We start from the raw sequence: 25,245 nt of genomic DNA, 5'->3' as shown, positions 1-25,245 counted from the left end.
TTATATGTAACTGAAATTGTTCCCAGCCATTTCCTTCAGAGATTGCAGTGAAATTTTTTAGGCTGAAATCTTGTTGGATTGCAATAGTTAATAAATATTTAATCTGCATTAAAATACAGACCCTCAGAGGACTTCATGTTTCTCTCTCCTTGACTTCAGTGGGAGTTAGTCACTTTAATAGTCACTTTAATAGCTTTGAAATTTGGAGCTTAATTGCTCATTGCGGTGCTTAAAGCAGAAATAAAACACCCGTTTATTTGCGGTGTTTAGGTCAAATTTGTCCTGTGTGTATACTTACATTGGCCCCCTTACACGAACAGGAATCGTGCTTTTAGTACTGTGGGATAAATTTGAGATCGCTCTTCTATTTTTATAAAACGTTATTTTTAATAGGTCTAAATTGTTCATGAAAAAAAAAAAAGAGAGAGAGAGCTACAGCAACTGCTTTTGCAGATGCAACTCAAATAACACCGTGTTCTGCTCTTGCGTTGCTGGCTCCTCAGCTGCAGCGCTGAACCCATAAATACTCGTCCCAGATTTTTCCCAACCTTTGGGCTCGGGAGGGGAGAGCTGGAGCCAGGCGGCTGCGGGTCCTGACTCACTCGCTCATCGCTCGCAGAGCGACGTGGACTCATTTCACAAGGCAAAGCCAGAATTTTGCAAAGTGAGCTCTGGGATCTTCGCGTGCTCCTCCCCACGTGCACGGGGCTGGTGTGGGAGCCCCCAGAGGTGCTGCCCCTGCAGATGAGCACTTAGCCCCGCTCTCCATTCCATGCCATCCATGGCACACTTGAAAAGCAGTGATGGACCTTGCTTTGTGTACATGTGGCTTTTAATCCCACTGTCTTCCTGTGCAGCCATGGTTTATGCAGCTGCAAGAGATGCACTGGGACCCTGAGCTGAAAGGAGCTGAGGCACTGAAGGACTCCTGTGAGCACCCATGGGTGCTGATGGAGCTCAGCAGGCGGGAGGTAGCATTAGATGCCAGACTGGGAGAGCACAAGAGCTGGTTTCCAAACATTGTCTTTGCTGTAGAGGCAATTCAATGTAGGACATGAAGGGGCCATGGTAGAATTTGTGATTTGTCCCAGGCACCCTTAATGCTCTGCTCTCAGAATAGTGGCTCATTTTGGGGATATTTGGGAATTTGAAAAACCAAGCGCAGTCTGTTTCCTTCTGTCTGCTTTCCTTGACCTTGGCTTGGTCCTCAAATTTCCATCATCCTACTTCTTTTGTGAGTGTACAACTCCTGGCCGTGCTCGTGCTTTGAGCAGCTCCAGCAGAAATAGGTATTTAAAACATAAAGTGACTGAGCAGGATGCTGATTCATGGATGAATCTCCATCTTGGGAGATTTGAATATGTCACACAAGCCTTTCTATCTCAATTCCCAGTTGCATGTGCCATATATTTCAAGATTATTTGAGATTGTTTTTCATTATTTGGCAGGAACCCTGTAGTACAAATCTATGGCCTACACCCTCTCTTGAATGGATCAGGATTTATTTGATCTGTGGACTCTTTCATCCCCTCCTGGTCCCGTCAGGAGAAGGTTGCTATAAAGAGGTTCTGTAATGACAGGCACCCATTATCTGCAATAGCTTTATGGAAAGTCATTTAAAACAATTTTACAAATAAATGAAAAAGAATTTGGTGAGTGCATTTACAAAGTTTTTATTTTGCTGCGCTTATTTTTAGGACTTGATCCATTCTGTTAGCTCAGCTAAATCCCCACCAATTGTATTCATACAAATAAAGTTATTCTGGAACCATACTGCAGATCAGCAGGAGTTTCTCGCTACTGCATCATAAAGTTCAGCCACGTGTGATGAGTCTCTTGAACGTGAATATAGCTCAGCCAAGTTCCAGGACGGGATGTCCAAATACACCCAGTTCCAAGACAACAAATTCACAAGTTGTAGTTTTTAGAGGCAGCATTAAAATTTGAGCTGGGGAGGGAGAAATCCTGAGCTTTAGTAGCTGGATTTTGAAGATTTCTCCAAATAACAGTAGTAAAAATAGAAAGCAAACACTTGATCAGTTTTTTTTCCCATGAGTTGCAGCCATAAAGTCAGTTGTTTTTGTGATAGTAGCAATGAAGGAGTCGCGTTTGTGAAACATGAGGTCATGTAATTCATGACATTGTCTGCGAGATTATTCCATATCATCAGGTTATTCTTAAAAAGCAGCAACAGCGAACCTCTGCTTAATTTATGCCACTTTTTCTTTGGTTGGTTAATAAATTTTAAGACAAATGCTCCAGGCCCCTGCTGATGATATCTTGCCCATTGAAATGTTTATAAATACTTGTTTTAGCCGATTATGGTAATGTCTGCATTTTTGAGTCGGAGCTGGGGAATTGTGACTGCACATTAGTTTGCGTCAGTCGGAGGTTAATAGCCTCTCAGGGAGCAGGAGGGAGGTGGGGGAAAGCTGCTTCCTTTTCCAGACATCTGGACACAGATAGAATCAACAACTCTTATATATGTAAATCAAAAGTTACTGTTCTATATAAAATACTGTCATTCACTGATCTCAGATTAGGAGCAGGCACGACTTGTCCATAAGGCAAGAGCTGTATGTAAAATATGTAACAGGATCTTCTCGCTCTCTGCCTCCTCAGAGAGCTTTCTCCATGGACATGGCAATTACACTAATCCCATCCTCGGGGTCAAGCAGTGCCTCCCTCCCCATGCCCCGCTCAGGGATCGCCGCAGCCCTTGGGCACTTGGCTGGGGTGCAGACCCCCCAAAAGTGCTGACTGGTGTCTTGAGCCACATGTCTGCCTCCCTGGTGGTCCCCAGGGGCCATGCCTGGAGAGGTGAGGTGACCATGAACACCCACCTAGCCTCCCAGGACATATACTGTCGCTAACAACTCGCTGCAGGGGTTTGGAGGATTGATGACCAGAAGCATCTCCATGGCCAACACAACCCCTACGGGGGCACGTCTTGCTTTGCCATCAGCAGTAATGGTGTTTTGAAGGAGGAAGAGGTACTTCAGTTGTGTTTCAGCTGAAAGAGGGAGTTCCAATGCAGAAGCAGGAAAGTCGTCTCCTGGGTTAATATTTAGTCATTAAAAAAAAGAAGGCGAGGAAAAAGGGCAAGCATAAAGTAGTGATTTTTACAGTCATTGAAAATGATCAGTGAGTCCACCTTGGGTTGTCTTTGGGCTCTGAACTATGGCCTATGTCTGTAAATGCCATAGGAAGAAGGATGATCAGGAAAAGAGCAGAGTTTGTGACTGTTTACTGAGAATAGCCAAATCCAAAGCTGTCTGTGAAGATTTTGCAGAACAGTCAGAGAAAGCTGAGTCACCAGGATTAAAACAGCAATAAAACTCAATGTCAGTAAATACCCAGTAATACCGAGGGGAAAGTGTGACTCTTAACTCATGTCATTCAGGAAAAAGATCTTGAAGTTGATAGTTTTATGAAAATATCTTCTGAGTGCTTAGCAGAAAGAAATTGAAAACATTGTTATGTTATAATGCCTTCAGGTCTTAAATACAGCCAAAGTCCCCCTCAAAAAGGACATAGAATTAGAAAAGACACAGAAAAGTGCAACAATAGTGATCAGAGGTAGGGAACAGCTTCCATACAAAAAGAGACTAAATAGATTTTGATTTTTTCAGCTTGGAAAAAGATGCCTGAGGGAGCTGTGCCCCAGCTCCGTAGCCCATGAATGGTGAGCAGAACCTGAATGAGGAGTGGTTATTCATTAGTGTTAACAATAGCAAAAAAAAAAAAAAAGAGGTGCACACAGCTGCATTATCAGGAAAAAGCCTTGGTAGGAACAAAAACCAGTATCTTTTCATATGCACCTAATTAAATTGGTGAACTCTCTCCGACAAAAATATAAATGGGTTTGAAAAGGGCTTAGTCAAGTGAATGGGAGCAGCAGCAGCCGATGGCCATTTAACACCATAAGTGAGATGCAGCCTCCAGTTAGTGCTCATGCACCTCTTGGTGCTGGGGCATGACAGGAGACACTGGGAAGAAGGTCTGTCCCTCCTGCACATCCCCTGGGGGCACTGCTTGGAACTGGGATACTGCCTTCCAAACGTCTGTGTCACAGGTTTAGAACTCCTGCTTGGTTTTGGTGCCTGAGCTGGTCCTTGATGAGACCAACCCCCAGATTTCATACTGCTTGGTTGGTATTTTGCAAGTAGACTGATGAGCAGAGGCTGTCTGCTTGCACGTGAAGTGATGGAGAGCATGTTGTGGGTCTGTGCTGGCAAGATTTTCTGGGCTGGAAGACACCCCCACAGCCCAGGTGCTCATCTCATGATATGTATTTACAACCTGAAGGCTCTGAGCATGAACACACTCCAGGACTTGTTAAGAAAAATGCCTCAGTTTTAGTTCTAGTGAGCCCTACCTCCAGCAGATAGTACCAGTTCTGATTATCTGACAGTGCCTCGTATCAGCAAAGCTGTGAGGCCAAACTCTTCCTGTTGGTGCTGGTCCAGTTCTTCAAAAACATAAATCATTCCAGGTAACTGCACAGATCAGGCTTTAGAAAAAAACAGACCAAAACACAATAGTCATTCCTATGGTGAGAAACGTATTTTTAGAAAGCGGTAATACTTTAAAATAATTGGAAGTGCTTGTGTTTCCTCTGGATGAGGGATTTAAGATTAGGTGCAGATTTCATACGTATTTTGGGACTGATGTAATCCTGGAGGCGGTGTTGGAGGTAGCACTGGTCTGCATCGCTGTACATTAAAGGAGAATCAGTCTCAATTTCTCCTCTGCAAAATCCTGGAAATAAGAACTAAAAAAAAAAAAATCAGCATGACTAAACCATTTTAAATGTAAGGGGGAAAATAGTTGCTCTCATATATTACGGGGGGGGACCATGTGCATGAGAAATGGTGATCCAAAAATGATTTAAACCCACTAGCTAATGAAACGGACTTGAATATTAAATATACATAAATAAAACATTTATTATACTTCTCAATACCCTTATTATTCTTCACCATAAATATGTGCTTTCATAACCCATGCACTGTCTTGTCACTGCTAATCAGCCCAAAGGCCAAAGGGCATTTTTCATTCAAACCATTTCTTTTCAGCAACTGTAAAATAGACGAGTGAATTTGTGGGAGGGAACAATTAGAAGGAATTAAAGGCAGTGGAATGACTATTGTAAAAGCTTTAAGAATCAATTCTGACTAAAGGAAAAGATGGAGCCATATAAAAAGAAATATATGGTAATGTTGGGTTGTATGGGTTGATAATGACATCTCTGTGCCGAGATAGAATTACCTCCTCTCCCAGCAGCATCATCATTACATATCTCACGCCTGTGATCAGTACATGTCAAAATCCTTCATATTGACAAATGTGCTGTCCACTTGCATCTGTGGAGAATGTTTTAGCAGCTGAGTGATTATGAATCAAACCCCAGAGCTTGCAGCCCCTACTGCCTCGCAATGCTTTCACATTTGTTGCCTGACAAGTAAATGTATCTTGACTTCCCTCTGAGATCTTTTATTTTTTTCACCGTGTTTGATGAAAGACATTTGGCAAATTGGCAGTGGTACCCTGTACGTTGCAATTTGTACTCAGCATTAGGAATCTGAGCATGAAATGAGAGGGCAGGCTACAGGCTAAAGGGAAAAAAGCAACCCAGGCCAAAGGCAGAGCTAACCAGCCTGGAAATAGTCATTCCAGGAGATAAAGGTGTAATTCCACCAATTAAAATAAAATTAAATAAACCCCAACAAATGTGCAATTCTTCCAATTAAAATTTCGATTTTCCAGCAGTCAGAGCAGTCTGTTATGGATTTTAAAGAATGGTTTGTGGAGGTGTTCCAGCTGAGAAGTGTTCAGCATCTTGTCTTTCATAAAATTTCCTTCTTCTTTTCAAGCCAGATATTGTACAGGCTCATGCTGTGGTTTTTGTGCTCTGTAGGTGAGATCTTGGCATGCTTTCTTTTTGTTTGTTTGTGGTGTTATAAAGGGGTGGATGGTTACTCTCACCTGTCAGTAGGCTCAGCAGCATTCTTGAACTCTTCAAGTGGCAATATTTGAGGTTTTGGATGAATTTTTTGTGGGCTGTTCCAGACACCTTAAAGGAAATTATTCTCCAGAAATTATTTAATCCCCACTCCCTGCAAATTACAGACAGCTAATCAAGGGTGGAGACATTCCAAAGCACAGAGGATTTACAAGCAACTAAAGACAGAGCAGGAATATTAAGAGGTAGTAGAAAAATAGGGTAGACATCTAACAGGTAATGTAAATACAGAGCACCAAACTCACCAAAACTTCATTTCTTATGAGTTTATCTCTTGGTCTTTGATTGTGATGGGCAAAAAATTGGCCTGAATGGTTGGTTGGATGTGGCTGAGATATTGATGGAGCCTCTCTGGATCTGGCTTGTTACAGCCCTTGGTTGAGCTACAGTGTTCATGAAGTTTCCTTTGCAGTATTGTCTTCTGCAAGTCCTTAAAGAAAACAGATGTAGGAATTCAATTATTGTTTCTGTTGATTTGGTCAAAATGGCCAGTGCTTTCAGTAGATGGGATGCAGAGACTCATGGGCACACACCCACAGAACACGACTGCAAAAACTGGAATTTTATAGAAGCTGGGACTTAAGAAGGAATGAACACTGGCCGATTCAGATGTTGTGTGGAAGCAGCTTTCCATTATAACAATTAGGACAGCACCCACTGTAGGTGGCAGTATTCCAAGTGGGACAACATCTTGGCCACAACCTCACTTAAAGTAATTTTTGAGACTTCAGCTCTCCATTGGCTTTTTTTCCCCTGTTTCTTTTCACTTGTCAGTGTCTGCTCTCCGTATTTCAGGTTCCTGGTGAGAGCAGAAAGCCGCGGTGGTATTTGCCCTGACGGGTTCTGTGCTCCCTTCTCTTGCAGATGTCGGCTATAGAGAACATGGCCGAAAAGCTGGAGAGCTTTAGTGCCCTGAAGCCCGAGGCCAGCGAGCTGATCCAGTCGGTGCCATCCATGTTCAACTTCCGCGCGCCGCCGAGCGCCCTTCCCGAGACCCTGCTGCGCAAGGGCAAGGAGCGCTACACCTGCAGGTAAATCTGCTCCCCAAACCCCCCCGCCCAGGGGGTCTCTGACAGGGACAACGTTGAGACTTTCGGCGCTCTCTGTGCCCAACAAAACACGAAAAGCCTTTTCCTTTGCGGTTCTTATTTATTAAATTATGGGTGTTACGAAACAAAGAGTTTTCCCTGTATCATACCGGTTTGATAAATGAGGTGGAAACTATTATATAAACAATCCTTTTTTTCCAGATTTTCTCATCGCTTTCATATATGAAAGTGCGCTTTCATTATTGATTTTTTTGATCATAAACTACAGACGTGTTTTCTCTCAGGCTTCTGGTTTTAATATCCAAAGGGATCGGTGATAAAATACATGACTTATTAGGACTCATGTGTACAGACTTAAAAAAAAAAAACAACCCACAATGAAGATAGTCATTGAACGTGCACCCAAAATGAATGGGAGCTTTGTCAAGGAGAGTGGAATTGGGCTGTGTGGGTATTTTGAAGGCTTATACATCACGTTGTGGAAAAATAAATGGGATGGTAAAAGTGAGGGGATGCAATCTTCAAAGTCATCACGTGGAGCAACCACCACCCTCATTCACCTAAGAGTGTGCTGTGTGTGCTCTGTCCCCATGAAAAAATGGGCTCAATGTCCTTAACAGAATGGGCCAATTATAAACTGAATATTAATATTTTACTTGAACAAAGGGGGAGAACTCCAGGATAATTATTTTTTTTGGCCATTATTTTTCCTGTGACATATTATTGAGTTTGGAGAATGGTTTTTAAATTGCGTTATTTAGGTCTCTATATCATCTCCAGAATGTGCAGGTGTTTGACACTGGCATATCGGTTTATCTGATCTTTTTGAAAACATGTCACCTTCTTTCAAGACATGTTGTTATAGAAACATACCTTGATGGATTAGGTCTTTGAGTCTTGTCTGCTCTGATCCTATTCAATGCACAGAATGGTGTCACGTTTGCTGACACGTAGAATTGGTTGAAAGGTTTGAAATTTGCTTACATGGAGGCAGAAATCCGAGGCTTTAATAACAGATTCTCTTGATTCCAAATCTGAATGAGGCTGATAATCACCTAGTGAGCTTAGAAACTTGGGGTGATCTTTAAAATCAGTGTGTTTTCATATATCCCTCCCTTATGCACAAGCAAAGCTGGTTGGTACCAGCAGTTCCAGTCCCATTGTCATGTGTGTGTGTCAATCCCTTACTTTTGCTGAATGCTTTTATTTAGGATGTTGTTGCACCAAAGCAGCGCCAATGGTACCATATATTAATGATTCCATTTGGGCTGTGCAGCCAGTGCAGCTCAAACTGGGACAAAGCCATTGAGGGTTGTGTTCTCTTATCAAACCTTCTCTTATCACAGATACTGTGGCAAGATTTTCCCGAGATCTGCAAACCTGACACGTCACCTGAGGACGCACACTGGAGAGCAGCCCTATAGGTACCACGACCCCTCACCCCTGTCTGTGCTGTTGTCAAGTGATCTTTAAGGTCCCTTCCAACCCAAAGTATTCCAGGATTCTCTGAATAAAGCCAAGGAACGGGTGTTCAACATCCTTTCTTGGCCAACTCCAGCCATTCCTTCTTAGCATTGATGACCCACCGCTGCGTTTTGGTCTCTTTGTGCATTCTATGCTGATACTCAGTGTTGGAGCTGCATGAAGGGGGAGTTTTTTGGTCCTAGTTAGTGAAATTCTTTTGGCTGAGGCAGCTCCCCAGCACTGTCCACAAGTTCTGCCTTTGCTGGAGGGATGGCTGGCACTGCTGAAGCAGTGTGATTGAAATGATGTCCAATAGGGCTCATGGGCATATTTTCTCTTGCAAAAATGTTTTTTCTTAGAGTTCTGCGGTGTTATTTGCAGCCTGAAGTTGGGTGATTTGTCAATCATCTGATTTCTGAAAAGTCCCGGTTGCAAAGGCGTTACTGTATTTATTTGTTTCCTGCCTAATCTGGATCCTTTCTGAGGTCTGCTTAACCAAAAACCCGTGTGGGTGTACTCTCCTGTTGATAAGAATATGTGTGTGATACTGAATCCAGGACAGTCAGATGCAGAAATGTGTATAGAAGCTTCACCTTATTGAAAATGAAAGACTAATTTAAACTGGAAAGAAGCCAGTTCATGTTCCAGTAAAACAAATGCACAGATTTCTGCATTTTATGAGCTGTAAAGAGCAGAGTAAGCTCATTGTTTGTGAGGAAACAATATGTTTTTTTGCCTCTAGTCTCTTTGGGAAATGAGATTCACATCTGATTTTATTGAAGGAAAGTCTTGATGCATGTTAAACCCGTCCACTGCATAAAAGCCACAAGCAATTAGTAGCATAATGGACGATTTCAGCACTAAAAAAAATTTGACATCATTGACAAGCGTAAGAGAGGCACGGGAGAAGTAAAAGATTGAAAAAGTAAAGTGGTGAAGACTGTTGGCTACTTGCCAGCCAGAGAATTTGGAATAGTTATAGTATGACTTAGTAATGGCTTAAAGAGCAATACAGTAAAGGCTTTAGGGACTCCAAATCGCTACAGAGTATGAAAATTGATGCCTCTGGTACCAGAGTGATAGACTAAACTACTCACATTGGCACGGTATTAAAGGTTGGGATTGTTTATTGCTGGTTTTTGCAAGATAACCAAATTTCCTCTGGGATTAGCAATCGAGCAAGCTAATTCCTCAAGAAAAGATTTAATCACACAGCATAATTTAAAATAGGAAAAGAAATAGCCCTTTTTACCTTATTTGAGCATTAGAAGAGATCTGTTTCATGTTTTTTCCAAAAGTGTTTAATTGTATTGTATTGGCAGCACATGAAACAATAGAGTTATTGCTCTACTGTTTTCTAACTTCCCAACTTTGCGTGCAACAGTTTTAAAAACATGGGACTCAATTACCATAGCTAATTTGATACCATTAACTCTGAAATATTATGCTTATTCCTAAAGGCGGTATTTAAAATATGAAGTCTAATGTGAATTAAAGCTGAAAAACCAACCACAGAAATGAAGTGTCCATTCCAAGAGCACAACTCTCCAGTTATACAGCCAAAATTTGTCTTTATTTCAGGGAGGATTGTGCCTCAGTAGGGACCAAGGAACTGCTGTTGGCTACTGAGACTGAGCCCAGGAGGTGCTTCATGTCTCTTAGGACAAATTTTACATTTCCAGCTACTAACAAACCCTCTTCTACCGACTTGTTTTGTTTTGGTTTTTTTTTGCAGATGCAAATACTGTGACAGATCCTTCAGCATATCCTCTAACCTGCAGAGACATGTGCGTAACATCCACAATAAAGAGAAGCCATTCAAGTGTCACTTGTGTGACAGGTGTTTTGGTCAACAAACCAATCTTGACAGACATCTAAAGAAGCACGAGAACGGGAACATGTCTGGTATGTGTGTCTCTTCCCTCCCCAGCTTGCCCTGTGTGCCATGTCCAGGGGCTGCACGTTCACTGTCAGTGCTGCCGGGTGTCAGTAGGCACACGCGGCTCCGCGCTGCCTGCTCTGATTGAGGGGGGGGGTTGTTGGAAAATATGTAAGTGCCTAAGCTCTGCTGACATTTAAAGTGCTTTGAAAATCCCAGCATAAACTCTCCCCTTGTATAACTTAAGACCACTGGATGATGTCTTTTCTTTTGGTTTTAATTAAGCCGACCATAGCGTTTTGAGAACAGACTGGGAAAATTGGTTTAATCCCGTCGCCGCAATCACTTGGCTCTCCATGGGAGTCCTAGATTTAGAGTCTCAAGGGGCACTCTAAAAGATTTTCTTGGCACCTTCTAAAATATTCCCACTGTCAGGAGCTGAAAAGTGCTGGCTATTATGGAGGTAATGGTGCCTCTCAAGGCCCAGAGCAGGTCGGTCACCACACAGCAGCAGCAAAGGCAGCGGCAGGGAGGGGATGTCATTGCTCTGGTTTGGGTATCTGCAGAGTTTAATGAAAACCTCTCTGCAGTCCTTCCAGTCTGCATTTCCCCTCACTGGAAACAACCAGGTGCAGGCAATGAATCCAGAGCTGTCCCTTCCCCAATGCTCAGAGAAAGACGTCTGTCACTGCTCTCTCGGTGCTAATGAACCTGGGTGATTATGTCAGTGGCTGCTCCATATTATAAGCAAATCTGCATAATTAGTAGCTTAAATGATGGTCTGTTTGCTCAATTCAGCCATTGGTCTAACAAAGACAGTTACTGACAGTCCTTGAATCACAAGGGACAGGAGGGAGATGTTGAAATAGATACTTGGCAAAAGCGATTATAAACCATGGAAATGGCACCCAGAATGCAACCAGTCATTTTGGCTGGAAACCACCTCTGCCCTTGGGTAATATACTTCCCTTCTAATTGCTGGTTTTATGGCCAAAAGCTGATAGATCACTATGACCAACTCTTTCTGGCTCTCACCCATTTTAACCATAGTTTCAATTTCATTTTGATTTAAATAGTTAAATACAGAAAATATAAAAGACCAGCAACAGAAGTCATGTGTTTTGTTTTAAGGTACTGCAACATCTTCACCTCACTCAGAACTGGAAAGCACAGGGGCAATCCTTGACGACAAGGAAGACTCCTACTTCACAGAAATTAGGAATTTTATTGGAAACAGCAACCACAGCAACCAGTCCCCTCGAAACTCAGAGGAGAGGTGAGTTGTGTCTGATCTGCATTCAAAAGGTGCCACTGCTCCTTTTCCAATTTTGCATACTAAGCCTGATTTCTCACTTTTGATGATGTCTGGAGCCAGAGTTATTTTAGAATCTGGTTGCTTCAGTGGTCATATTGGTGTCTTATGGAAAGAAATGTGTCGGTTCTCTCCCCATCATGCATGAAAATATTCCAGGTGGCAGATGCTGGACGGAAGGTTCTGTCTGTGAACACATTTCTCCTTGTATCAGGAGCTCTCCGTTTCAGGTTCCCATCATTCACTTGAGTCTGTTGGAAAATTCCTTCACTTTACAATCGTGGCAGAACAGGTGAATTCTACATCCTGTGGCTAAATGTATGGAGCCTCAGGATTTAAGTGCAATATAAATGTGTAATTAATAAAGTAGACTAAGCTAAATTCTTGGGTCAAATGAAAGGTTGTTACTGAAAGTCCTTTCCCGTAAGTAACTCAATCCCAAGAAAGATGCTGACTAGCCAAAAGCCCGTGAGGCTGTGGGTAGGCGTTGGTAGTCCACAGTGCTCCAGCATGTGAGAGAATTTTTTTCTACCAAGATTTATTAAGTATATGGGTGTTTGAATTCTTCTGAACTAACAGAAGAGAGACCACCTCTAAATATTTTCAGCTAATAAAAGTACAGCTAAGCAGAAAAGGCTGTGGGATGGATACGCACATGAGCCCCACATATTTCTTTGGGATTGGTGTTGCATTATGCATTATTTGCCCTCTTGAATTGGCATTTCATTATCAACATCAAAAAATTCTTACTGTTGGTGACAAACTTCGCTGTCTCCTCAATTTCCACATGCCTTTGTGAAGGGATAAAAATGGTGGACATAACACAATTTCCACAAAAGTATTGGATTAAGTGATTACATGCATATTCAAATTTCATTCCATCTTGATTGGCAATGAGGGTTTGGGATTTTTTTCCTCGCACATCTGGTCTCAACATGTCCTCCGACAGGAAGTCAGCAAAGTGGAAAGGTTGCTGGGTTGTGCAGTGTTTCCTTTCTAAATTTGGCACTTCAGACTGCTCTTGACGGATATTTTATCCCTGGCAAATTGCTGCATTTGAAAGCATAATTAGAGAATCTGTTTTCTTAATCACATGGCTTTTGTTACTTTGGTTGTAGTCCATCTCCCTTTCATTTCTAGCAGCCTCAATTGAGCATAACAAGCAAGTTGGCAGCCCAAACTGTGCTCAACAATTTCTTATTTCTGCCTGTTTAAATAAAAGATGATAAAGAGATATTGCTCTGATGATCTTAGAGGGGGGTGGCTGCTTCAGCTCTCCCTGCTCTGCACAACCTCAGATTTTTTGATAGTGCTATAAAGACAGACCATTCCCTAGAGCCCTTTTTTAAGTGCAGTACTAAACTCATGACAATCAGTTGGAATTTGCTCGGAAAACAGATAAAACTCTGTTATGTTTAGGAAGGCGATGCTGTTGTGTAAGAAACCAACTTTGCTTGCGTACACTCCTCAGAAAGTCCGTATGTTGGAGCAGCAAGTCACACATTAAAACCCAACCAGGCTGGAAGGGCTCATCTTATCTTGCTCCAGCTTTTCGTGTATCCTATATTGTTCCACACAGTTTGAAGCACACGGAATCTGAAGCAAACTTCGTGCCGACAATAACGTTTCCATTTTTGTAACTGTATTCCTGGAAGAGTTAAGGACCTTTTGCACAATGAGAACAATAGATGAATCAAGGCCTCTGTGCTACATAATGTGGCAGAGCAGATAGACTGGTAGCATGAATTTGGGGGGCTCCACCGAGTGCAGCCTGTTCACACCACGAGTACCTCTGGATGGGCGTTTGTTGACGTGGTGGTGCCGAGTTTCTTTAGCTCCCATTTAATGTGGTGAATGCAATGCAGCTCCGGATGCTCCAGACCCTACAGGATTGTGACCATTACCAAACGAGCCCCTACTTCAGCATGGGTATTATGTCCTTGATAAAAATCCCATAGGAAGTAGTTAAGACAAGTCATTGTCTGAAAGCAAAGGACAACGTAATTACAGCGCGTAGGCCAAATGGTTTTCCGTGTGTGTATTGCTGCAATTACTCATTTAGTAAGAATAAATGCACTTAAAATGCTATATGACCTTTCTTTTCATTACTTCTTGCCCTTCAAATCAGTTCATAATCTGGTTCAGCATGGAGGAATATTGCAGACCACTCTTCAGGTCTTCAGCTCAAGTCCCTTAGGTTCCCATGTGTGAAATCCATACATTCAGTGAAACAGTATGGCTTCCAAATGGGTGGTAGCGTGCAAAATTAATTATGCATGTAATTTTGACTTTAAAACTCTGAATGTGGTATTGGATGTCATTTTTTTTAAAAATGCCGGATCTGATTTTCAGCGTTTCTTGGCCCCTACAGCTCCTGTTAAAAGGCAGTGAGTTGTTTTGTCCAGACTACATGTATGATTGGAAACATGAGATGAAATAATGCGTGAGAAAATTTGGAATGGATATCTGAACATACCTCTGCTTGAACAGTAGTTTTAGCAGGGTAACAGGAAAATCCCATGCTGATGGTGCTGTAATGTCCCACTGATTTTTGAGTGGAATTTTCTCCAATGCTGCCTGAATGTCTGAAGCCAAGCAAGATAAAAAATACAGAAATCACTTTATTCTGCTGGGACAGATCCTTTTCAGATCTGCCTCCAAGTGTCTGCTGGTGAGGAGCTTTCATATCTGATTTGTGTTGATAGCTCGGCTTTGTTTTGGTACTTTCAGAATGAATGGCAGCCACTTTAAGGATGAAAAAGCCATGGTAGCCAGCCAGAACTCAGATCTGTTGGATGATGAAGAGGCAGAAGATGAAGTAATGATGGATGAAGAGGATGAAGAGAGCGAAATGGGAGGGAAGGCAGTCAAAGAGCCCGTTACGAGTGACATGCACGAGGGGACTCCGGAGGAGGATTACGAGGAAACAAGTACTTTGGACATGAACTGCAAAGCTTCCCCTGGCAGGTTGGTTCCTTCCGAGTATTGGTGTGCCCGATACGTGGGATAAAAACAATAAACCATACAAGGATGCCAACCCCAAACTGCGCCGTGGGAACCGGTCTGGAGTAGCCGACTTCCCAGTTACAATAGCAACGTGCGTCTGTGTTTGGGTCAATACCAGCCCTGCTTCCAGCCTCTCCATGCAATCTGTAGCCCTTGTTAGGAAAATTAACTGTGCTTGGGGAGCTATTGTCAGGTTCTGGGTGAGACAGGAAACAGGGTGAGACAGTTTCATGGGAGAGACGTTATCTGCTCCATGAACCGTCCTGGATCCCTTGTAATGGTCTTGTGAAAGGCTGTGGAGACACCAGGAGAGAAACAAACTCTCCCTTCCCACTCCCACTTCCCACCCTTTCTTTAGAACAGAAAAGGGAATTCCTTTTATTTCAGGATCACCGTTCCATGAGCCAAGGGGGTTTATGAATGTGAAAAAGGGGGAAAATGCCCAGATATGTAAATCTGAGAGGACAAGGGAACACAGAGAGAGGATCATTGAATTGACATTAAAATCTCTGTGGTGTTTCTGTAGGTATAAAGAAGAGGAGTATAATAAGACTGGACTTTCGGCTTTGGACCACATAAGGCACTTCACAGATAGCCTCAAAATGAGGAAAATGGAAGAAAATCAATACAGTGAAGCTGAATTGGCAGCTTTCAATGCTTCCCAGCTGCCAGAGGACCTCAAGCAACCGTTGTACAGGAAATCCAAATCCCAGGTAAAAGCTTAACTCAGTTAAAGTGTTATTGTCACCAGATACCCACAGGATTAAGTTGTTAGTGTGTGGCAGGCAGGGTTGTTCCAGCTTAGTCAAATGGGACTGTGCTCCATGTCCACAAACCTCAGGCTGCCCCGACTCCTCCTTTGCTCCCACTGCACCCCAGAGACATGACAGGGTCCTTGGGTCCCTGAGAATGGAGGATTTCCGTACTTTTTTCTTACTTTTTTTGCTGTTTTTGTTCCTGTCTGCCACCCACTGAAATGCCATGGTAAGAACTAGCCCCACCCTGCTCTCAGACAGCCGGCGTGGTCATGCTGATGCTGTGGAGTTTAGCTGCTGCCTCCCAGGGATGTGACTTGATCTTCTGGCTGGCTTAGCTTTTTGGTATTTTTTTTGATAACCTGTTGGATGTTACCACCTTAAGGTCCTCAGTGTGTTTTACAAACAGCAATAACTAAAATTATATCCTAGTGCTATTTCTTACAATTTTTAAAAATATTTTTAAACATTTTTTTAAAATATTTTAGAGGGTCTTTTTACCCCCTCTAAAAGATTCCTGTTTTAAAAACTGCAGAATATGCATGTAGGAAAGGTCAGCAAAGGAGACCCTGGTGAAGTACAGGACCAGCCAAGGGATAATGTGATTCCTCATGCTCTTGAAAAGAGGCTCCTGTGCCAAGAATCTGAAGGCAAAGGAGACTTTGGGACCTTGTCTACTATCAAAGGTTTCTCAGAGCTTTGTGAAACCAGATGAAAGAAGAAATTATTATTACTATTAGTGAGTCGAAAGTGTCGGTGAAAGGCTTGACAGTGGTTTTACCTAATGCATTTTCATTTTGTTTTAAAATAAGTTGAGAACAGTGGCTGTAGCCTGACGGGGTGGGGGTGGCACCGGTCCAAGCTCAGATCGGCGCCGCGGGATCGTGACCTCTTTGTCCTTCTTCTGTCCCCATCCAGGCGTATGCCATGATGCTCTCTCTCTCCGACAAGGACTCCCTTCATTCTGCATCCCACAGTTCTCCCAACATGTGGCACAGTATGGCGAGAGCCGCCGCGGAATCCAGCGCCATTCAGTCCATCAGTCACGTATGACAGTGTGAAGTCTTACCGAGAATGGGACCAAGTCCAAACCAGTAGCATGGCTCTTTCATATATGACTATTTAAAAAGACTGCTGAGCAGAATGCCTTATAAATCTGCAGGGTCACTCATTTAAAGTCCGGTGACCTTAAACTGAATAATTTTAAAAAGAAAAGAAACTATTTATTCTCAATATTTTGTTTTGCACAGCAAAGGCAGCTGCTGACTTCTGGAGGATCAATGCGACTTAAAAATAAAAAAAAAGTTTCAGTGGATTATGTAAACGGGGCCGGGAAAAAGTGTCTTCCAGTTCACCCGGCTTTGAGGGGCAGGGGCAGAAGGGTTAAGACTGCATTGATACACACATGGGCACTCCTTTAAAGTAGGAACTGAATTGATTTTCTTTTTGTATAAGATAGTTTGACACAGAATTGGGAACAGTTGCTTTTATGTACAAATCTCTTCATTAAAGCTTTATGCATTTTAGCCCTTCAAAGAAAGAAAATAGTTCTATCAAATGCACACTATCCATCGTAATTGTAGAAAGAAGTAACAGGGAATATTTTGTTCTCTCCGTAATTCTTTTGCCTTCTCAACTGCATTGTTAAAAAAAAAAAGGAAAAACGAGGAGAAAAAAAAAAAAGACAGAAAAAGAAAGAACTCTGAGAAACAATACATAAGAGGCTTGTGTATATTGTAAACTATGAATGTTCACTACTCCAAGAAGCTAAATCATCCAGATAATTCCGTGAAAGCACCGCGTTCATCGACAGCACCACTAGTTCGAATCATTGTAAGGAGATTTTAATTTTCGACAATCATGTCACTATTTTGTTGTATTGTTTCCTTTCCCCCCTACCCTCTTAATTTCTTCTTTGTGTTGTGTGTACCATGTATTTATTTGTTGGCAAACGATTGTTTGTTGATTACAATAGCACTGTTCCTGTAACAAACAGCACTGCTCCAGTCCCCCACTGCGTTACGATGTAAGGCACCCATGTACTTCCAAAAAAGTGAGGTGAACTGATCTGTGTATATGGGAGTGCAAAACAGTGTTGGAAATTTTCTTACATTCCTCTTTTATTTTATTTTTTTGCCTTTTAATGAACTAAATAACTAATAGATGCGACTTAGTTTGTTTTTTTTTTTGTAATACAGTAAATTGATTCGATTGTATAAACAGTTATAATTTCTTCATGAAAGCATGATTCTTCTGATTAAAAAAACTGTACCCAATATTTTATGCTGGTTGTCTGCGAGCTTGTGTGATGTTATGTTCATGTTAATCCTATTTGTAAGATGAAGTGTTCCAAATTTATGTTTTAAAAAAAAAAAATAAATAAATAACGGAAGGTATTCAGTTATTTTTTGGGGGTTTTTTTGACCTTTAGTGAGGGACCAGATTTATTTTTCCTTTTGTTTATAATCTCATTTTGAAATAATCGGCAAGTTGAGGTACTTTCTTTAAATGCTTTGTACAATGTAACTGTTACGCATTTCAGTACATTACTATGGGAGGATCAACTTAAAAAAAATAATAAAGGACTACAAAACTGAAGGGATCTATTTCCTTATTGTCTTGGTTTTCTCTGGGTTGGGGCAGTATTGGCACTTTTTTTTTCTGCATTCTGGGCAGCAAAGATGGGTCTGTGGGGTGATGAGGATAAGGGTAATGAGAGGATGGGGCACTCTGAGGTGTCTTGGACTTGGCTGTGCAATGTAGGACCCAAGCCAGAGCCTCTCAACAGGCTGTTGAAGGGATTTAGATCTATCCTCTAAGTTTCAAAACACTACTTTGGAAAAGAAGAATATTTTAAGTGGTTTTTCAGGAGGGATTGGTGCAATGTCACCTTCAAAGACAGTTGTGGAGCCTTGAGCTTGGGTTGATGTTGCACCCACCTGCTGCTCGTGGGAACAGGGTTGGGATGCAGTGTCTTGGATGGTGTATAGTGAAATACTGACTCACCAGAATGATCAAAACCCATAGCTGAGAAGCTAAACAAGCCTCCAAGTGCATGAAGTGAGCCTTTAGAGTCTAAAAGGGGAAAAAAAAGTAATTTTTTTTGTGTTCCCTTTGAGATCAGGTCTAAACCCCTGCTTCTGGGCAGCCTGTGGAGCAGGGGAGGCAGGATGTCAGGAAAGGCAGTATTGGCCCAGGAACTGCCCATCTTAGTGCTCTGCTCATCAGAAGGACTGAGATGCTCCTCTTCCAGCCTCTGTCAGTGCACAAAGACCTCTCATAGCTCACCAGATTCCTAAGTTACATTTCAGAATGACCTGTATGTGTCCCTCTTGCCTTCTGCCCAGATGTGTAACCATCCTGTAGCAACAAGGGCATTGGCAAGGCTGAGCCCAAACCCAACAAGCACAGGTGTGGGCTGCCTTTGGTTTGCTGTCTCGGCTCCAGAGCCTCCTGCACAGGCTGATGGCAAGCTGAGACCTACAAGCTGATGGTTTCCATGCAGGAAGCCTAAACTAGAACTGAAAAAAAAATAAAATTAAAGCCTGTATGCATATTCTTGTACTCACTTCACTGGCCTGAGGCAATGGCCAGGTACATGCAGATAATTGCATAAATAGGCTATTATTTTTAGTGCAGTTAAAGTCACCGTGAAACTTGGTTTTAGGTTTCTGCCAAATAAAGAGAACAAATAGATTAATCAAGTCACTTTTTATCTGCAAACAACTTTCCAGATCATTTTCCCCTTTAATTTGATGGAATGACAGTTCTTTTCAGCTCTACCCTCACCTGCCCTAGATGAAAGGGGGTTTGGGAGGTGGAGAAAGGGTGGGACAGTCTCCCCTGGGTTTAATGTTCTGGGTTACAGTAGCACACGCATCATATACCTGTCAGGGAAAGTACTCCTTGAGCTGAGCTGCAGGGTTAGTTTAACCTGCCCATAACCAGGTCTGTTGACTATTAAGGAGCAAATGTTGCCACTCATCCAATCCCTGAGTTGTTTTTCCCATTGGGTGCCTGGAATTTGGTATTTTCTTATCAAAGTATCCCACCCAGCAGCCCTGCCGATGGGATATGATGAGCTGAGGGAATGAAATATATTTCTGTAATATCACAAAGAGTCCTCCAACTCTCTGCAGGTCCCTTACCATGACCTTGATGTTCATTGCCTTTTCTCAGTGCTAGAGTTATTCACCCAGAGGAATAGCTGAAGAGCAAACCGAGATTTAATTAGTCATCTAATCCCCCAGTAAACAAAGAAAACTGGGTAATTTTTGTGTCATACCCTTCCTGATGGACCACACATGCACTTGTCCAGTTGCAGACATTGTTGAGTGAGGACTAAGGTTTCTGTCTTTCTGCTACAGTGATTTTATTTTTTTAAGAGGGGAAAAAAAAAAAGGCCAATTTCTAAAAACCTTTCAGCTTATTTCAGCATCATCCTACTGTTCACCCCACTGTAGTAGTTCTCTGTAACTCAGCAAATCATTCCCATGTGATCCAGCAGCCTTACTACATGGAGGAGCTGCACATTACCCCCTCAATTCCTATCTGCAGAACCTAACAAAGCCCCAGCATGACAAGATGATTAATCAATATTTCACCCTGGCCCAGCTCCTCGATACCACTGTGGGTCCCAGTCGCTGTTCCCGTGTCAGCTGCTGTTTTTAATAGGTACATTTGTGGAGTAATGGGAGGGGAAGTTATTATAAAAGCATTTGTGAAGCTGCTTTTGCTCAGTGATTCAATTTGGCCCGTTGCTCCATGCGTGTCTTGAACTTTAAAACTTTCTGTCAGGTCTCTGTTACTCAGACGGAGAATCGCTGTGAGCTCCTGGATGGTTCCGCTGCATTCTCCGCCTTCAGCTATATTTAGTCTCAGTTGTGGTTTTGTTGGTCAGTCATAGACTGGTGTGGAAAAGTTAAAGATGCTTCCAGTAATGATTTAAACAAAACAAAGGTATCCGGCAGCAAACAGAACCCCCTTTCTCCATGTCAAAGCCCGTGTACCTTGCCAGGACTCCAGTTAGGGGAAAAATGTATCCTGCAGCCTGGCCAAAACCATCTTGTCTCCCATCCCATTGAATGGCTCTGTAGGTTTGTGAGTGCACCTAGTCTGAGGCTTCCAAGAGCCTGATTAATTCAACTTTTGTTTCTATAGAGTAAATGGTGCCAGCTTTAGGAAAAGCTCAGCTCTACAGTTCAGTGTCATGTAATGAAGCCTGGGGAGATGGTGAACATCAAGTAAAAAGTAAAAAATAAATACTGTATTCCTCTTCTGTTACTTATTTTTTCCCCAACTCAGACTCATTTGCTGCTAGAGGAAAACAATTTTCAGCAAAATTGTCCCAGAATTTAGATTTTAATCAGACTAACAGTTAAGTAATCCCTGGAAAGAGGCCCCACTGCCAGGATTCAGGAACTTGTGGTACATCCTGCAAGACTGAAGCCTTTATCCTGAAACTACTGCCTAGATTTTGGGACTGGTTGCCCACCTGGATGTGAACATAAACCAGACTGAACACAGATCCTTTTGCGTGTTGGAAGCAGAGCCTCTTTTTTTTTTTAACCAAGAGTGTCCACATTTTAATGACAGTTGAAGCTATTTATATCTATAAATCCATTTGGGGAAGTCTGGGGAACCTTTTATTGCAATAGGTGCTGTGAAAATATAAAAGTATTCTGACATAAGGAGCTTTAGCAGTATCTGCTCTGGCTGTCTGAGCAGGGGGTCTGAGAGAAGGCACCTCCAGGAGGCTCCCGCCTTTTCCCTGCTTTATTTTAATACTAATTAATTCCAGAAGGGCTAAAGATATTTGATGAAATGTTACACTTCTAAGAGAAAGTTTTGCCCGAGAGTCTTAGAGCAGGCCTCCCAGCTTGGGAGGGTCTGGTGGGAAAAGAGGGTTAGTGGTGATTTTGATGCTTAAATTATCAGTAATTAAGAAGTTGATTTTTGGGGATTGAAGAAAATTTTAAACAGCTGCTTCTTTGGGGCCTTTTACTCCTCATTTTCATTAGCATGTGCTAAGGCAATCTGGAAAATATATTTAGGTCTATATTATGCCGTGTCAAGACCTCAGCATCTGTACCTTGGGGCAGATACATGTGAGATAGCCGAGGGTAGATGTGCCAGCTCGCACATGTGGAAGCGTTCAATTTGTAATATGATTATAGCCCCAACACAAAGCCTGCTTGATACCTGTGGCAGATTTGTTTCATGGTAAGTGCAGAAAATTCTCAAAAAATCATGTCATGTTTCACATCACCAGCCAACTCAAACTAGAGAAGTAGCGCTTTAATTCCTGGGGAATCTCTTTCAGCAGGCGCGTGTCAGGCCCAATTAAGGCCCAGGCAGCCTTGCACTAATTGGGTTGAGTTATGCAGTGGTGTAACATGGTCCTTTTGCAAAGCAGCCCCTCTGTCCAGGCCACACCAGCCGGTCTGTCTTCCCGAAGGTGGACAGCAGAGTAACTCCTGCTAGAAAATCACCTGGAAAAAGTTAACAACTGGAGTGAGAGTTTTTAGTAGCAGTGGATAGGACAGCTCATGGTGCTCAGTTAGCTCAGCATGGGACCTACCTCCTGCATTATAGGTACCACCACAGGAAATAAAGGTGGTGAGCTGTAGCCTCCACACACGAAGTGTAAGCCTGACATCAGCATCCTCCAAGGATGCTCCCTCATCCCATCCACAAGTCTTTCTCCACTCCCAAAATAAAGAGGGCTTTTTCTGAAATCTGAAGTGTTAACACACTAGAGTAGAGAAAGAAAAATTAAGGTATGAGCTGAGATATGGAAATTAATTTAAGCTTTTAACCTCTCTTGAATCTCAGAGGCATTTGCGTGAAAATCCCCACAACAGACTCAGCTTCAGATTGTCTGTAATCCAAATGAAAGTGAAACACTGGAGGGCAGAGTCTAATGGTCTTTGATCAAGACAGATCCCTACAAGACTCTATATCTACTCTAAGTTACTCTCTTTTAGTTTAAAACCATCATCCCTTGTCCAGTTGCAACTGTCCAATTGCAACAGACTGCTACAGTCTGTCCTCTTTCTCCTGTGGCTGCAGGGTCTGTTGGGCACCAGTCTGGTGTGTCTTCTCTTGAATTCATCTCGTGTCTGAGCCTGGCCAGGGATCTTTTCTAGCACCCAGTCTCTGGCTCATGTCTTAAAGGAGGATAATCTTTGCCACCCTTGGACCAATATGAAGTCCTGGCTCGCTGACACAAGACTACCCTTCCTCAGGAGGGGACTCATAGATGTGAAGTCCAGTCAGCTGCAATCACACCATGTAATAAAGATTTAGTTCAGAAGGATCCACAGACTCTCTGCTCTGTGTAACCACAAGCCACAAAACACTTTGCAATCCACTGTAACGAAGGAAAGACCTTTATTACATTTAGACTTGATTCCCTGGTACTCTCTGGAAGCAGTTCTGCTGTTTTTATTACTTAAGAGCTATTAAAACCTTAACCACTGCATGGAGTAACTTGCTCCAGCTTTACACTTGTCCATAAAATATTTGACTGGGAAATCAAGAACTACCTTTTGGACCTAACACCCCATCAGCTGAGGAATGTCAGAGTCAGGTCTGAATTTGTCCCTGCCCTGGCTGAGTGTACAGGCCAGGCTGAGAGATGCTGAAGGGCAGGAGCATGGCTTGTAACTGGCTTTTCCCCATGGTTTTCTTTGCTGCCTGTAAGGAAGGACAGGGAGTGGGAAGCCACAGTGACCTCTCCTTCCCCCTTGTGTCGGCCATAAGCCAAGCTCTGCACATGCCAGCCTCTGTTAGCTTAGGAAGGAACAAAATTGGAAGGAAAGTCACTGCATGGAGAATGAAGGAGAGCAGGAATAGGGACCGGGTTAATCCCACCCCAAAAAAACCCAAAAGAAATCTTGAATCACCCTAAATTTGACACGGTGCTGGGGGAAAAGAAGCAGACGTGGGTAATCAGCAGGATGGCACAGAAACATCAGTCACCCCTCTGAAAAAACCTTCTGAAGCACAAGTACAAAACCAAAACAACCTGACATGGTGTAAGGGAAAAAGCACCAGCCAAAAACTTCTATAAGGCACCTCCCTATGTTGCTCTTTATGTTGCCCAGATACTGGTGGGGTGTAACACAGAAGCTCAAAGCCTCTCATTATTTTGACTTTTTTTTATTATGAAGTAGAAAAATCTGGCTTTCTCAGCTCGCTGCTGTTTCCAAATTATAACTTCCTCCTCCTCCACTCTGCCACTGAATTTTTAATATTTCCTCTTTGGAAAATGGCAGGAGTCTCAGCAGGGTGGGGGCTTCTGCTCCAATACAGCTCTGCCAGGGGTGAGCAAGGCTGGAGTGCCTTAGGACGACACTTTGCCCTTGGAAAATATATTCTAGCTACTGTCACCAGAGAACAACAAAGGAAAAAAAAAAAAAAAAAAGAAGCATTTTCCCAAAACCTGAGGAACCAGCCTCATAAATTATCCATTTATTATGTTTCTTCGTTTCAGCTGAAACAATGATCCCAGTACATTTTCTTTTAAACTCTGTCTCCCCAGTCCAAGTGGCCACCTACTTTGTTGTCCAAATTTCTCGTGCAGTTTGAATCCTACAATGTGTAATCTCAGTAGGGTTATCAGTTATGTCATGCATTATACAGCCTCCAATCAGCGTAGTGGGAAACAACATTTTCATTTAATACCAGGAGAAACAGTGGAAGTCAGCGATTGATACCAACACAATGATGGGAAAAAGTGTCCAGAGGTGCTACTCACATAATCTCACTTTACAACATCTTGAAAATTCAATAGAAAGGACTTTGCTAACAATACCAGAATGACATCCACTGATTATTGTTCCTAAAGCTCTTAACAATAAGAAAGCCCTCTAAATATATCTCAACAAAAAACATATAACAGTTTGTTTCTTCTTTTTTTTTTTTTTTTCTTTGCAAAGCACATAGTATTAGTCAACAATTGTTGTGTGGCGTGAGCCCATTAGGGCTGTTGGCTGGTAATGTTCTGGGAAATGAGCTCTTGAAAGATCTTTTTTTCTTTTTTAAACATGCCTAACAATTGTATCTTAAAACAATCCTGGATCAGCAAACTGCAAGGACCCACTCTTATTTTCTTAAGCCTGAAGAAAAAACTAACCCCCGCTTGCATTTTATTCACTCGCTTCAAAATTTGGTCGTGAGAAGTAAATTTCAGCTCAGAGCAGAAATGAGAAGCTTTCTAAGGACCAGCTGCTACTTGTTAAGCCTTTGGTCTGGGCAGGGTTGTGTTAGTTCTCCAAATTACACGTGGGTGCTTTCCTGATCAGTCTCTCCCCAGCAGCCAGTCCTCAGTGTAATATGACTTTCAGAAAGGGTTAAAATGCAATTAAATTGAACAGTTAGTAAACCATGACATTTCTTTCAGGAGAAAAGTGGAAATAGGAATATTTACTGCTAAACTCACATATTAGAGGATGAGCCAGAAGCCACTAAGCTCTCAGTGTCTACTACAGAAAAGCCCTAAAAGTGGTTCATTGCTCAGCACCCTCCAAGAGCAGCACCTCTGGGGCCATTCCTGCTGCCCCACAGCACACAAATGAAGATGAAGACAGGTATGGGAATAAAATCCTTCACTTACTTTGCAGCATCAGGCCCATTCCTATATTTCATCACCGTGTTATTGCACAACACTTTTGGGGTATATGGCCATCCAGAAACTAATTGGTGAAGATTAAATAATAATTTAAATTACTTTTATATTTTTTATATTTTGA

The 25,245-nt window shown here is 42.4% G+C and overlaps 1 protein-coding gene across 4 annotated transcripts in view; it reads left to right on the top strand.

Moving 5' to 3' along the window:
* The window catches only part of MECOM (MDS1 and EVI1 complex locus), a 46,370-nt gene extending 28,282 nt beyond the window's left edge, over positions 1-18,088 (top strand). For all 4 annotated transcript variants that reach the window (XM_018079254.2, XM_018079252.2, XM_018079253.2 and 1 more), the window contains 7 exons: positions 6,890-7,056; positions 8,421-8,498; positions 10,274-10,443; positions 11,549-11,693; positions 14,460-14,696; positions 15,262-15,448; positions 16,409-18,088. In XM_018079254.2, the coding sequence (XP_017934743.1) occupies positions 6,890-7,056; positions 8,421-8,498; positions 10,274-10,443; positions 11,549-11,693; positions 14,460-14,696; positions 15,262-15,448; positions 16,409-16,543 (1,119 nt within the window). In that variant the 3' untranslated portion in view covers positions 16,544-18,088. The remainder of the gene's footprint in view (positions 1-6,889; positions 7,057-8,420; positions 8,499-10,273; positions 10,444-11,548; positions 11,694-14,459; positions 14,697-15,261; positions 15,449-16,408) is intronic.
* Positions 18,089-25,245: the final 7,157 nt, after the last annotated feature.

The sequence above is a fragment of the Manacus vitellinus genome, unplaced genomic scaffold (genome assembly GCF_001715985.3).
Source record: "Manacus vitellinus isolate BGI_N305 unplaced genomic scaffold, ASM171598v3 scaffold_45_pilon, whole genome shotgun sequence".
Lineage (NCBI taxonomy): Eukaryota > Metazoa > Chordata > Aves > Passeriformes > Pipridae > Manacus > Manacus vitellinus.
The sequence above is the reverse complement of the archived record's forward strand: the minus strand, read 5'-3'. Positions and strand labels throughout refer to the sequence as shown.